The 16,601-nt window shown below is 36.8% G+C and overlaps 1 protein-coding gene across 2 annotated transcripts in view; it reads left to right on the top strand.

Annotated features, from left to right (window-relative positions):
* The window catches only part of LOC126964824 (uncharacterized), a 44,888-nt gene that overhangs the window by 19,655 nt on the left and 8,632 nt on the right, over nt 1–16,601 (top strand). Inside the window, exons 2-7 of one of the 2 annotated variants that reach the window (XM_050808121.1) lie at nt 2,268–2,415; nt 8,311–8,454; nt 9,580–9,800; nt 10,784–11,305; nt 14,026–14,367; nt 15,978–16,218. In XM_050808121.1, the coding sequence (XP_050664078.1) occupies nt 2,301–2,415; nt 8,311–8,454; nt 9,580–9,800; nt 10,784–11,305; nt 14,026–14,367; nt 15,978–16,218 (1,585 nt within the window). In that variant the 5' untranslated portion in view covers nt 2,268–2,300. Of the gene's footprint in view, nt 1–2,267; nt 2,416–8,310; nt 8,455–9,579; nt 9,801–10,783; nt 11,306–14,025; nt 14,368–15,977; nt 16,219–16,601 lie in introns of those variants that run through there. The other variant, XM_050808123.1, reaches the window with a different exon arrangement.

The following is a 16,601-nucleotide window of genomic DNA, read 5'->3' as shown; positions in this document are numbered from 1 at the left end:
GTGCGGTTTTCAAGGTGCTTTCTTCCACGTACTACAAAGCTGTGGAATGAACTTCCTTGAGCGGTGTTTCCGGGAAGATACGACATGGGTACCTTCAAAAAAAGGCCGGCAACGCTCCTGTGATTCCTCTGGTGTTGCTTGTGATTGTGGAGATTGTGGGCGGCGGTGATCACTTAACAACAGGTGACCCGTACGCTCGTTTGTCCTCCTATTCCATAAAAAAAAGACGGTTCAAGAATCCATTTGAGAGCCTTTTTGACTAAATAAATTATACATAGTTAACTTCGATATTTAATAATATTATAACAACGCACATGGCTGTTCATTTAACGATTTCCAGTTCAGATAAATACTGTGGATAATAATGAAATACTACCATGTTATCCCTTCGAGGGATGCTTCAAGGACCACAACTTTGACCTATATAATATATATTCATTTATTCACTTTTTAATTTGTTATATATATTAAAGCCATTGTAAAGTACTCCATTTGATTTAAAGCCGTTGAGTTTCTTGTATTTCTTATCACGAGCTCAACTTTTCCGGTTTCGTAATTTAAATTTAATATTTATAATGTCGATACAAAAGCGCTTAGTTAAGTCTATTTGAATAAAGCTTATTCGACTTAGAAACTTGAGAAAGATAATGCTGTACTAGAAAACAATTGGTCATATAGCTCATCTAATATCATAATAATTACATTTAGGCAAAATAATTGAATTCCATGATGTCATTGACATGACGTAGGTACTCAGTGACAGCTTCAAGTGAAAGTATTACGAGTTCACGTCCGACATCAGTTTAAGAGCACTACTTCATTCAAACATTTACTCAACAACTTTCAAACAAACTATAAGTGCTCAGGCTGGTATGTATGTATCATATTATTAGCTGTTATAGTTTAAGTTTAAGTCAACGATAATAGTAACGGTGATTTTAACAAAGACTGCGGAATGTGTTGCACAATCGTATACCTTGGCATAGTTAAAGTTAAAAATATATAAATATCGAATATTTTTTTGAAACTTTTGACTGGTCGCTATTTAACATTAACAATAGCTTTAACCGGCGAAGATTGGACGGTTACGGTTAACAGTTAAAGTGCAAAACATTTTTTAATAAATCGGTACTGTAAGGTGTTTGCTAAAGTCAGTTGGTGCAACACAGCTTTACGGCCGTTCCCAATTACCTGATAAGTCCTTCTTATCGGCTATCGCCTTATATTAGGACGCGTGAATTGCAATTTCCATACAAACTTCTATCGCTGGTAAGCTATACGTCCTCCCATTGGCATTCAGCGTCTACGGATAAGGTGAGATACCGTCGATAAGTTTATTGGGGCAGAAAAGTCAACGATAGTTACGATTTTTATGATTTTTATTCAAGTAGGCCACAACCGGAGATAGACTGAATATTGGGAACGGCCGTTAGGTTATTTGATATTTCATCAACCGGCGAACGGAATTACCACTTACTGTCACTTTTAACGAGTAGTCTGTACGTATAAGACATTTCAGGGAAAGTGTGGTTTAATTGTTTTAACATTGTATAGGTATACTATATTATATATAATATACTTATGTATAAGATTGGTCCAAAAAACAACACTTTAAAATACTGACTTAGTTCATAATCTTCCACGGTCTTATTAACTTCGTAATTCATAACCATCTTATCATTTATACGATAGAGCCTCTTGCTGTTAGACAACCGATGAGAACAGGCCAGGTTTATTACTATAGTGTGCGTGACAAGCTACGTCTTACACTCGCAATTTGCATGTCACTTGTGTTTTTTTATGAAAATACGGGACGAGACGAGCAGGACGTTCAGCTGGTGGTTATTGATACGCCCTGCCCATTACAATGCCGTGCCGCTCACGATTCTTGAAGAGCCCAAAAATTCTGAGCGGCACTACAATTGCGCTCGTCACCTTCAGACATAAAATGTTAACTCTCATTTGCCCAGTAATTTCACTAGTTATGGCGCCCTTCAGACCGAAACAAAGTAATGCTTACACATAACTGCTTCACTGCAGAAATAGGCACCGTTGTGGTACCCATAACCTAGCCGGCATCCTGTGCAAAGGAGCCTCCCACTTGTAAAAGGTGGTAGGTGTGTGTGCATTGCTCAAAGTAGAGGTTAACTGTCAACCTCAATGTTTTTGACGTTTCCACAGCAGTCACATTCTTTCTAGCCGTATACATTAATTTAAAAACGAAGGAATCTAATTCTACGAACTCTCAAACCGGTGAACAATGTCAGTTTACAGATAGAGAGAGAGAGAGATACACTTGTATGATGCGGAGGGAGGCGGTGGGTGTTCGGTCGCGGATCAAGGAGGAGTTGTTCACGTGCTGGGCCTTCTGTGTGGCTGTGTCGGCCTTGCCCGCGCTGGCTGTGTCCTATGTTGGTGAGGAGACATTAATAATAATATTACCTACATTTTAACATGACATCACCTCAACAAGGTATTCTATTATTAATAATTTATCAATAATATCTAGTAACATCTTATCTTCTAACATATTAATTTGTTATGTCGTTGACCACAGAGTAATAATTACGAATGTGTATTTAGTTATCTCATCAGCCATTGTGTTGATGTAGTTACAACCGGTATCAATTTATATTTATTGATAATTTTGCAGATCAATGACCTGAGTTATGTTTGGACGATAGCGTAAAGTGCAATCTTAAGATTTCCGATTGATAAACAAAAATAGTAATCACCCTATGAACTCTAATATAAATATTATTATTTTAGTCGCAAACACTACGGCTATAAAGACTGTTACAATTTTTTTTCTACATTCAAATCTGGAACGCATATATATAAGTATTGTGATATAAACATTGGCCCTATTCATGGATGATGCACGCATATAGTGCGCACGAAAATGTCCAAAAAGGAGTGTAAATAAAAAACCTTGGCCATCTCCCGTCATTTAATTTTTGCCGTCTTTAATATTGAATTTAAAATTGTCTTCCACGGACGAGTAAAAAAATAAGGACTCCGTGTCACCTTACATAACAGTGAGTCACCAAAACAAGCCGATAAACGTGTAAATACACAGCCCCACGCATACACTTACACTAATACAAGCCGATCAGCCGCCATTATGAGATTTGTCATCGTCTGTGACAAATCAGTTTGCGTCGCAATAAAATATTTAAAAAATGCCGTCGTGCGTTGTAAAAAGTGTAAAAACAATAATATAAAAGTATTTGTGGATATATGATTATTTAAGGGAGAAAAAATTGTGTAACTGGTATACCCCGTAACCGCACTACTAGCATAAAGGTTCTTCACTTGCTAATGTCACGGCGCGGAGTCCTTCTTTTTTTACTAGTCCGTGATTGTCTTCTATCATCTTGACTTCTTGACTTCGACATCGGAAGTGTTGCCATATTAAATAATAAAATTTACCCAATTTATTTTAACAAGATTTACTTAATTTTATTTTTTTGGAGATTATAATAAATTACTAAAGCGAAATAAATACACCATGGGTTTACAGTGTGAGGCGTGCAGCAATAGTATAAATGTTACTCAAAAACGTATAAAATGCACTTCATGCGCACTTTTATACCATTCTGAATGTGTTAACTTTGATGACACTTCCTCGTTGTCACGTAACCAGTGGAAATGCCCATCATGCCTGATAAAACAGCGGAAAGTGGGAGATAATAGCAAGACGCCAGTCCGCAGCTCCAAACCTCAGGGGTCCATTACTCAGCCATCTATCAACGTGTGTAATCCATCTGAAATATCTGATTTATCGCCTCATTTGGAACAGTTGTTAGACAAAAAATTAAAAACTATTAAGGAAGAGATAGTGGCGGAAATAAAGAGTTCTCTTTTGAAACAGATAAAGGATGAAGTAAAAGCTATCTCATCACAGTTTAATTTAATTCAAGAATCATATCAGGTCCTTCAAAATGAACACCATGACCTTAAGCAAGATATTGTGAAATTGCAAGCTGATATTGTTGAAAAGGACGATCAGATATCGGAACTACGTCATTCAATTAATAAGCAGCAGCAATGGTGCCGGCAATCAAATATTGAAATTGTTGGTTTACCGGAAGCACCAAATGAAAACCCCAAGACATTTATGGTGGAAATCGCGAAACATGCTGGTTTAGAACTGTCTTTTGATGAAATAGAATTTGCACACCGAGTTCAGCCTTTTAAAAGTACGCCCAAACGCCCAAAACCACTTGTGATAAAGTTAAAACACCGTATCACTAAGGATAGAATACTATCTGGCTTGCGGAAAACTAAAGGTATCACAACAAAGGATATTGGATTGAGCGGTTCACCTACCAGATTCTTTGTCTTTGAGCATTTGACCCCAGATAATAAATCTCTTTTGAAAGAATCGAAGGATTTGGCAGGAAAAAAGTCCTACAAATTTGTTTGGGTGAGAAATTGTCAGATTTTTTTAAGGAAAAACGAGGAATCACCTGCCATAACTATAAATACAAAAAAAGATTTATAAAAAATTGTATAACTTCAACAACTCTGACCTTTTATGTCTCACATATGAAAATATCTAACTTATTGTTTTGTAAATTTAATACATCAACTACTGGTTTCTATTTCGTGGAATTTGTTAATCAAAATTTATATAATGTTTTTCTCACTAAATACATCTTACATAACACATCACTCACACCACACACACCACACATATTAATAGATAATGCGTCGTATTGCTTTATTATAAAAGTTATCTGCTGTCATAAATTAACTAAAATATTTTTAACTATAATTTTGAAACTATTTGTACCGGTAACAAATGATTAAAGCGCTAAAAGTATTTTACCAGAATGTTCGTGGACTACGTACGAAAACAAGCGATCTTAAACTTAACATTTTGTGTAATGACTATGACATTATCATTGCTACGGAAACCTGGCTTACAGATGGTTTGCATAATGGAGAATTATGTGATGGCCGTTATGACGTTTTTAGGTGCGATCGTGATTTTCGTGCAACTGCAAAGAAAACTGGCGGTGGTGTCATGATTTGTTGTAAAAGAAATCTACTTGCTCAAGAGAAATCGGAATGGTCATGTATTGGCCTAGAATCACTTTGGATTACCATACCGAGTAGTACACTGGGATCCCGTAATCACCGTCAGCTTCATGTCGGTGTTGCTTATATGCCACCTGATAAAAATCAGGCCACAAATCTTGTGACATTTACAGCAGCACTCTCTAATTATTTAGTTAACAATCAAAACGATAATGTACTTTTATGTGGGGACTTCAATCTATCTCACGTGAAATAGTTTCAACAGGGGGTAAGTCACTTAAAAAAAGGTTCAATAGGTCTTCAAAATGCTGCTATAGAATTTTTGGATATGTGCAGCATAGCTGGGCTGGAGCAATACAACTTTCTTACTAATACAGCACATAATACTCTTGACTTAATATTTTGCAATTTCCAAATTGATATACTGAGAGCTAAGCAGTCACTCGTTCCAGAAGATAATTATCACCCGTCCTTAGAAATAGACACAACTGATCTTAATATTAAATTTTTGAAAAATAAATGTATCTCTCGTTTTAATTTTCATAGATCAAACTTTATTGAAATAAATGAAGGCCTTTCCAAAATAAACTGGCATAACACTCTACTAGGAGACAACATCAACGACATACTTGATATATTCTATAAGCAGATTAATAATCTGATAGCTCTGTTCACACCTAGAATTACAAATAAATCATCAAAAAATTTTCCTTTCTGGTATAGTAGAGCACTTATACACGTGGTAAAAGATAAATTAAAACTTCACAAAAAATGGAAAAAATATAAAAATCCGCTAGATTTCGATGAATTTTGCTTACTTCGTTCAAGACAAAAACTTTTTTTGTATGCAAGAATATATCAATAAAGATCCTACTCGTTTATGGTCATACGTTAAATCCCTAAGAAAGGGTAATATAGGTCATCCTAACACTATGCCATACAACGGAAAAGATTTCAATAATGAGACCGAGATATGCTCTGCTTTTAGTCAACACTTCAAAAGTGTTTTTGAAAATCCCGCAGATTCCTATGATGATTATGAACTTCCACCGGGTTGCCTAAACAACGAACTTATATCGAAAATATCAGTAGATGCACATGAAATAAAACGCATTCTGAAATCACTCAAAATAAATAAGGGCGCGGGCAGTGATGGAATACCTCCAGTGTTTCTTAAAAATTGTGCCGATACTTTAGCTTTACCTTTATCAATTATATTTACCTTGTCTGTTAATCGTTACGGAGAGTTCCCTGCAAAATGGAAAGAGGCCCTCATTGTGCCAATATACAAAACTGGAAAACGAAACCAGATCGTTAACTACAGACCTATATCAATCCACAACTCGATGGCAAAAATTTTCGAGATTGTAATACAGAAGCGTATTACACCTCTCGTACATAAATTTATACCACCAGAACAACATGGTTTCATGAAGAGGCGCTCTACTGTTACAAACTTGTCTGTGCTTGTTAATTACACTGTCGATAAAATGAGTAAAGGAAAACAGGTGGATGTTATCTATACGGATTTTGAAAAGGCTTTTGACCGCGTGGATCACATTATTCTGCAAAAAAAATTATATGCGCTTGGTATAAGAGGTGATTTACATAGATGGCTTTACTCCTACATAATAAACAGAAGACAGGCTGTAGTTCTGGGTGGTGCCAAAAGTAATTTTATATATGCGTTATCTGGAGTTCCACAGGGATCTATTTTAGGACCATTGCTGTATAACTCATACTTATTTGACATATTTACCTGTTTTAAACACGCACGTTTCTTGATGTATGCAGATGATAAGAAAATTTACTATGCCATTGATTCAACTACAGACTGTCATCTCATACAAAAGGATTTGAATAATCTGGCAGTATATTACACGAAGAATCGCATATGTATAAATGGCAGCAAACGCCAAAAAATAACATTCACGAGGCAAAAATGTCCGATTAAATTTACGTACAAGATAGGTGACTCCTTAATAAAAGAAGTAAAGTCAGTTCGGGATCTTGGTGTTACACTGGACTCTAAATTAACTATGTCTGAACACATTGAAATTATAACTAATGGAGCTCTTAAACGACTCGGATTTATCAAACGTACATGTAGTTCTTTTACAAATATAACATGCATAAAAACTCTGTACTCAACATACGTAAGGAGTATCCTTGATTATGCATCATGTATTTGGTCACCTCACTATGCAGTACATATAAACAAAATTGAGTCTATACAGAAGAAGTTTGTCAGATTCTTGTGCTTCAAGGATTACTCTCATTTCGACACCTATTACGATGTCTGTGTACGCTTTGGAATGGAACCTCTGTTTATACGGCGGAAAAAAAGCGATATACTGTTACTCCATATGTTATGGAATAACCTTATACTGTTCGGAATTATTAGAATCTATATATCTAAGCGTACCGGACTACAGAACCCGTCACACTTCCTTGTTTCACTTCCCCCAAGTAACTACCAATTATGCCCAGAACAATATTTTAAAACGTATAACATACTTATATAATACCGAGTACGCAGGTACTGACATTTTTGCGACGTCTAAGCAACGCTTTTTACACGAAATCTCAATACTTAAAACACACGAAAATAAAATTGTATAACATAAACACGAAAACACTCAATCAGCTACACCCTCACTCACCTACACTATACACACACACACCTCTTAAATAATATTATTATTAACGTATGTAATAATATTAGCATTAAATAACAGATGTATACCTATTAAAGTTTTGTAACTATTATTCTTAATCCTAAATTGGCATATTTGTAAAATTATTTGTAAGTCTATTGTAATGGTATATAAAGCTGTTGGATTATTAGTAAATAAATAAATCAGTGTTGACTAAAAACATGATGGCAGAGCCGTCGGTAATCCAAACACTGACATCTTTAGAGCGTACTTAGATTTTGCTCAGACTTTACTGATGCGAAACATAGCTGAGTGTTAGCTTAGCATTTCGTTTTTCTTGTCATTTGACAGCTGAAATTATAGTGAGCTGAGCGAATCTCGCTCAATAGATGTCAGCCCGAATCACTAACACTTGGTACGAGTATTATAACAGGTTTTTTGTCGTCTCGACGACTGAGTTAGAATGTATCGGTTATCCAGCATGGGATTATAACTCTTGTGATCTTTTAATAAGAAGCGAATAATTAACGATCATAGGTCTATTAAATGAAGTGTAACTCAAACTGATCGGAAGGTGGACCTTAAAGATTAAAATTGTTTGTTTCAGTTGTTAGAATAAGCAAGCAGCTCTGGTTAAAACTGTTATCAAGCCGATATCCGAGATTGGACTTTATCAAACATTACACGGTAAGGACATTACTGGACACGCAAAGGAACCAAGGAATTATTAATGTCTTACTCTCAGTTAAAGGTAACTTAATACTTAATCTTAGTCGTTTACATTTGTGTTTGTTTTTAGTTATGACAGACAGACATAAAAGGTCGTAAAAGGTAATAATAAGATTACACAACAGAATTTATTTATTTATTGACACACCAACAGCATTACATACCAAAACATTAAAAATAATTATGGTCTTATAGGTTTATAATCTGGTATGAATGCCAGTTACTGGTGCATACACCACTCTCATTGCAAGACATTAATTTAAATACAAAATACCTTCACACAATCAGCGGAAAAGTACATCAATAATAAACTTAAACTAGAAATCTTAAATTTCAGCTAACTCTACTCCACAAAACTCCACTCGAGAATAAGACAAACAATACTTATTACAGGTACTTGTACCTGTAATAAGTATTGTTTGTCTTAGCTTCTTGTCTAGCTGACAATACTTACATCAGGCAAAACCTCATCCGAATTAATTTATACTTTTCCCAAGAAAAATTATCCTAATCATGACTTAAACCACCTAATCTAAATTAGCGTGTAGACACGCAATAGATAAACCGATAAAAATAAAAAATAACAAAAACAATTTCTTTGTACTTTTTATGTGACTACATACTAAGTATATGTGTAAAAAATGTTTTTAATTTGCAAATAAAAAAAAAGAATAAGATTGCAAACTCCGACGATTGTATTAATATCATTTATATTTTCATCGACAGTTAACTAAAGATGTAACAAGCCACTAAAATCCCTGAATTATGTCGTCTATACTAATATTATAAAGAGAAAAGATTTGTTTGTTTGCAATGAATAGCCTCCGACACTACTGAACCGATTTGAAGTGAACTGTTGTGAAGCTACACTATCACCGGGTGACATTGGCTATAATATAATATTTCATTAAAATAAGGATCCTCAATAAAACTCCATGTAACCCATGGTGTAGAAAAATTACCTTAAATAAAATAATGTAGGTACTTATTATAACTTTGTAGAACACTACACACAATCATTATTTACAAAGTGTCGCGACATCATAATATGTTATCATAATATGTGTTGTTTTAATTTCAAATTTTAATTGATATGTCGCTACTCCGTGTTCAGGACTGTGTGTATCAACTATTTTAAATATTTCAGGTGTACTGAACGTTGATGACATAAAACGCGAATTAACACAACATGTGATAGAGCGAAGGAATCAAAATGGCGAATTGATGTTCCCAAGGTTGCGTCATGTTCTGATATCATGTTGGGGTAACTATGCGTGGGATGCTAATGTACCATTTAGAGCTGAGAACCACATCGTAGTCGCGAATGCTGTACACAGAGGTCGACCAGTGAGTGAATCGAACTTGCAAGTAAGTATATATCTAAGGGTCAATAACTTAGTAGCTATCTACTCGTACTACACACACACATTATCTTTGGACCACACTTGTACGTGAAGCCCCCTCCCGTTCGACTTTTACCCCCTCGCGCTCGTCCTGTTGCGTCAGTACGGTTTACAAGTTCATTACCGTTAGGTTACTAGATAAAACCCTTTTAAATGTAACATTTTTATTATTCTTTTAGTTTCAAGACCTTTCCAGGACTTCGTTTTCAGGGGTACTCATAAGTTGTATACTTACATATATGACGTACTTGTCGTGATATTTTCGTGCTTTGATTTTGAATTTTTCCGTATAAGTTTTCATTGTTTTGACTTTTGTTGTCGCTGTAACAGTATCTACTGCCAAAAATTAATACTTATTTTGCATACATATGTTACATAACGTAACATAAGAAAATCAGCATCACAACACAACACCTTTACATCAATTTATAAATAATAATATCGTAGTGATGCTTGTTGTGCACACCGTAACAATGCGACGATATGACGTCATAGACGTCAGGTTCAGAGATAATACAACTGGATAGTACAAAGTATCTTCTAGAAGTTACTACTGATATAAAGTACTTATTTAAGTTCTTCGAATTCCCGTAAGATCTAGCCTGGTCATAACTTCTGTCACAAATAAAATTTTCTTACATAATTTATATGTCTCGATAGACTGTTAAGGCTGTGAACACGTCGAAATAATTGCGGCGAAAAAAAACAGCCCAGGTTTATTACATTAGAGTGCGTGACAAGCCACGTCTTACACTCGCGATTTGTATGACACTTTGTGTTTGTAAGCGTGCATTTACTGTAAAAGTATTTTTTAATGCTGCCTAGTGCCAGTATGCTTGGTACATTTCCCCGTAATGATAGTTTTAATTTAATGTAATCATAGTATGTATTGTAAATATAGATTTGTTTTTCTTTCGGCTTCTTTTGACTTCATTGTGGTGATTTCAGGATTACGTCAGTGAGATTATCTCAAAATATTTTCCAACGGACCATCCACCTTGGCAGTATATTATTATACCATGTGTTTCTTTAGAACCAAAATACTATATTCTTGTAAGAGTCCACCATTTACTTCTAACTGGGAAACAATCGCTCAGCATTGGGGATTTCTTACTGATGGAGCAGTCAAATCGGATGTTGGATCAAATCGACCATAGTAGCCAAAGCCCTCTTTCGAAGCTACTACCGACCCCCTCAGCGATTCCAGAATTGTGGTCTAAATTAAACGAAAGTTTGTCAAATGTATGGAATGAGTTTATATGTGAGTATGATCCTGTTGAAAGTCCCCGAGCTCTCAAGACATTGCCGGGAGCCTTCCATGTAGCTGGTCTAGTCTTTATATCAGCGGCGAGTGCCTTGAGAGAGCTATCCAAAAAGAGGTCCAGTGAACGAACGCCTGCCATCACCGCAACGAAATTCTTTCTGTCCATCCAAAGGGAATGTAAGAGACGAAATTTAACTATACTAAAGGTAAGCCAACTTTTATGGAGAAGGGGGACAAACGACTGTACGGGTAGCAATAACTACCTTGCAACACCAAATGCTTCTTGAGTACGTAGTAAAAGTTTCTTGCGCCGCTTCCTCTCTCTCAGAGCGCCATTTGTTTCCGAAGCAGTAGTAGTATCTAGTAAAGGGTGTCCAGCGGGAATTTTTCAACTTTAAATAAACGTTACTCATTTGTTAGCGGGGTTAGGGCTGCGGAGGGGGTGACGTTAGAAGCGACGTTTCTGCGGATTTGTCAGTCGCCATGAGTCATTGGTCGGGCGCGCACCGCGCGTATGCGGTGGAACAATATTTGTTGAACGGCAATTCGCCTATTCGAGCGCGTCGTGCTTTTTGTTTGCATTACAACATTCGGCGATTAAGCGATGGTCCGAGTACGCAGCTTATCAGAACGTGGGTGCAAAGATTTCGAGAAGAAGGGACAATGATCAATAGGCCGCCACCAGGACCGTCTACGTCGGCAGCAACACCAGAACGAGTGGCACAGGTGCGTCAAGAAATTCTTAGAAATCCAAGGAAATCAGTAAGAAAGATTGCCGCCTCTACAGGCATTAAGAAGTCAACTGTGCATACGATTTTGAAAAAAAAACTAAAGCTTCATCCCTATAAAATGCAAATTGTCCAAAAATTGAATGAGAACGATTATGTTTCAAGAGAAAGGTACGCCAGAACGGCTTTGCAACGATTTCGAACCCCCAGAACACTTGGAAACATATTGTTCAGCGATGAGGCACATTTTCACATCGGGGGTTACGTAAACAAGCAAAATATGCGTTACTGGAATCCCAACAACCCAAGAGAACGTCATCAGAAAAGTTTGCACTGCCCGAAAACCACAGTATGGTGCGCCATCTCAGCTCAAGGAATAATCGGACCGTATTTTTTTAATCAGGGGGAAACTGTGGATACCTCTGTATACTGCCGCATGATTGATGAGTTTTTAGTGCCGCAATTGCAAGTTTTTCCAGGACGCAACAATAGGACACATTTCCAGCAAGATGGGGCAACCCCGCACACTTCCAGGGTGTCCATGTCGAAGTTAAGGGACATTTTCCCTGGAAAATTAATAAGCAAGTACGGAGACATAGCCTGGCCACCACGATCGCCTGACTTGACGCCCTGTGATTTTTTCTTGTGGGGATACCTCAAGTCCAAAGTTTACTGTAATAATCCCCGCACCATATCTGCCCTACAAGAAAATATCCGGCGTGAAATTGATGCAATCCCCCAAGCACTGTGTTCGCGCGTATTCGCCAATATGAGGGTTCGCTTACAAGAGTGTGTTACGCGAAATGGACGTCACTTGGAGGACATTATTTTTAAAAAATAAAATCCGCAGAAACGTGCTTTGTTTTAAAAATATAATAAATATTTTGAGTTTAATAATATGTTTTTTATTTAAGTTTAAAAAACAAAATTTTCCGCTGGACACCCTTTATATTAGAAATGACATCAAAAAGAATTCTAAAGGAATAAATTTTGAGAAAATAAATGCCTTTTATGCTTTTTGGGGAGTTTCACTTTTTTTAAGGTATGGATGTCGTATTGAGTCGGTGAATCATATCATATCCCCTACAATACGACGGGCGGGTTACGTGATAAGTTCAGGGAGGGATTCTCCGGATAATGTCTCCGCTGTCGTAATGATTGAGATATGGGAGGAGGGGATGGGCGCCGACACAAACCTTTGCGAAATATAGCTGCAATTCATCCATATCTCTTATAGATTAAAGTGCAGTAGATCAATGTACCCCACATTATTATTAAGATACGGCGATCAATTAATCTTGTTGTTCTAGTTACAAGTTACACCAATTATTACTTGATAAAGATTAATGACAGTGTCTTTTATTAGAAATATTGACAATTTAAAAAAAAAACAGGAATTTTAGTTTTTTTAAACGGGAGTAGTGTGGGGCTATGTTCGCCTGGCGATTTATTAATAACGTTGTGTATTGATACGCACATAGTCAAATAAATTTATCAATGACTGGCTATTTTCATCGGATAATTTTTTGATATTAATTTTTTTTTAATGTAGTCATGACTAGTAACTGATATAGGTACCAGTTTTAGGGTTAGTTTGTCATTTAGAATAACGGTAATACATAATATTACTCGTATTATTTTTGACATATATATTAGTTACTTAAATACATCATAAAAATTGTGGTTATGAAAACAGAATTTCTTGCGCCCGTTCTTCTCAGGACTGAGGCATGCTTTTTCATGAATTTCTGCTGCATGAATGGTTGGTAGTTATTGACGTTCAACAAGTGATTTTAAATCCTGGAATAGAATACTGGAATTACCTATAACTCTTTGTTACAAGTTTAAAGATAACTTTCTTAAATATTTGTATAAGTTCTGAAGAGCAGCACTTATCTGCAACCTTTTTTATTGTGCTTAAAAATTATGATTAGAAATATTTTAGAGCGTTGGTTTGTTTCCACGTTGTATTATTTTTAATATAAGTAAGAAGGAAGGTATATAATGATAAAGAAAAATAAGTAAATTAACTCAAAATGACGTATAGGTAACTAATCTTACACTTGCAAGTCAAAAATCATAGTTACAAAATCTGTCAAGCTGTAATAATTATTCGTCACTCTGTTAGTAACTGTATAACGCGGATTTATTCTGTTTCTCTTGACATTGGACTTACATTTGTTCCACTTTAATTTCAGATTTTAATATCCCCATTAGTAACAGTAGATCCACGCAAATGGCCGCGCAGAATGCTAGACTATGCTTTCACAATGACAAAGACCACTTTGACTCTACCATTTAAAATTCGTGATGAAATAATTGCTCTCAACGAGCTCAAGAGTACTGGCCGCAAGAGAAATTCTCACACGTTCGTTTGGAAGTATGCCGATTTGGCGCATCTGTTTATCAAAGCGAGTGTTGAGGGTGTTCGTGGACTCATTGAGGGATACAGAGCACCCAGGAACCTTTGGATAGATACTATGGGAACTGACAATGCAAGGAGAAACATTTTACAAACGATATCACTTTGCGGTAGAAAGGTAAGACTTTTGTATGACAATAAGGGACTAGACGATCAGGACGTTCACTAACGTTCACGCAGGACTGATGGTAATTGATACGCCCCGCCCAATACAATGAAGTGGCGCTCAGGATTCTTTAAAAGCCTAATAACTTTGAGCGGCATTACAATTGCGCTCGTCACCTAAGACAAAGGATGTTAAGTCTCATTTGCTCAGTATTTTTTACCCCATAAACTAGCCGACATCCTGTAACGCTGGTAAAAGGTCATCTTCATATTCTAAGTGTACCTAGGTAGCACTGAAAATGTTTAGTAAATGAAAAACGGCTTAATGTTGAAAGTTGCCAATACTTTTATTATTTTTAAGTAATCTCGGTTCCTCTCTACACATCGTCGCATTCGATGAAACCACTGAGAAAAGCAGTGGGCCCATTCTTCCTAAGGGGTCTCTTCTATGGCATTTTTGTACGCTTTCACCGCATCTTCAGGGCTCGTAAAGCGAAAACCTCGAACTTTATCTTTAGTTCTTGGGAATAAATAAAAGTCGCAGGACGCCAGGTCAGGACTGTATGGCGATTATCTCGACACCTGCCATAGTCAAATATTCAACAGCCCGTTTTGCGCAGTGCGCTGAAGCATTGTCGTGATGAAGGAGGATCCTGGTTCAAGGACGCTGCTGTCGAATTTTTTCCAAGACAACAGGCAAACAGCAATTGACATACCAGTCTGCAGTAACTGCCCTTCCATCTTCTAGCACAACTGTCGCGAAATGACCTTTCCGACCAAAGAATGAGGCAATCATCTTTTTTCCTTTACTTCTTCCTTTCTTTACCTTAGTTGGCCGATCCTCGATTGTCTTTTGGTTTCCGGTTTGTAGCAATATATCCAGCTTTCATCACCTGTGACGATGTCAAATACAGCATTTGAATCAACGCCGTTGAACTTATCTAAGATTTGGCGACACCAGACGATGCGAAGGTGTTTCTGGTGGTCGGTTAAAGTATGGGGAATCCATCTGATACAAAGCTTCCTGACGCCTAAATGTTAGTGTTATAATTTTTGAACTAGACTCATACCAATGCCTAGGCTTGCCCGTATCTGCTGATGTGTCACTCTCTTATCTTCCTCTATCATGCGTCGCACAGCATATTATCTTCAGTAGTCCTTGTTAAAGGACGTCCCTCACGCCGATCATCATTAAGATTGCTACGTCCACGCTTAAACTCGTTAAACCAATTGTAAATAGTGGCACGAGATGGGGCTTCATTAAGCTTTGTTGTAAGCCCACAACGAAAGTCATAAAAATCATAGAGCGAAAATTTTCTCGCGTTAGGTTCATTTTCACGTGTAACAAGAGTTTTAGATTTGCCGCCAATTCACAAAAACAAATGACCATCGAATGCAAAATACTACATTAGGTTACCAAAGAGTTCTAAAATTTAAATTCAAAAAAAGTTTTCATAAGCAATGTTTCTAACTGGCCAGTTCTAAAAACTTTCAGTGTCACCCACGTATTATGATAGGTGTGCGGCCAAGTTATGTTTGGCGATATCTTTCCTACACTTGGTAGGTAGATATCTTTTAGTGCTATCCTGTTTGTATAATGTATAATACATTAAATTATAACAGGTAACGTCATGGTCTCGATCGGTTCCACGCTCGAGTATCGAACGAGCCGCGCGCGCTCTCGGAGTCTCCTCTACGGACATATCATTATTTGCTACGACCGAGTCACTTCGCGCGTTGTTCGAACAAACGAGCAGCGTGATCCCGGACACCATCCTGGTCACAGCACGAGCAGCTTCTGAGGACTTCCTGTACGCTTTCGCTGAAGGCAACGGGAAGAGGAATAAGAAATCTCAAGACACAGGTATACATATTGCAATTAAATTTATTTTTTATACATTTCAAAGAGTGAAAGCTACGTAGATTGTCTCTATGTCGAGGGTAAAATGGAATAGAGCAAATAACCTCCGCGATGGACCGTTCACATAACATGTGCCATGCATATTTAACAACTTGTAACAGCTGGGAGATATAGCGACATTATCTACCTATGCATGTCGACCAATACGGACCTGTTACGTAGCGACTAACATGAACAAGTTGTGTAAAATGTAATTTAATTTAGGTATAATTTTAAAATACAAAAATATTTTATTTGGGCTCTTAGGGCTGGGTTGCACCAAATAACTTTGGCCATAATAAATATGTTAAAATACTGCTTAAGCAAAAAATGTGATGTAGCTAATA

This window comes from Leptidea sinapis, chromosome 6 (genome assembly GCF_905404315.1).
Source record: "Leptidea sinapis chromosome 6, ilLepSina1.1, whole genome shotgun sequence".
Lineage (NCBI taxonomy): Eukaryota > Metazoa > Arthropoda > Insecta > Lepidoptera > Pieridae > Leptidea > Leptidea sinapis.
This window is presented reverse-complemented; position numbering and strand designations above follow the sequence as displayed.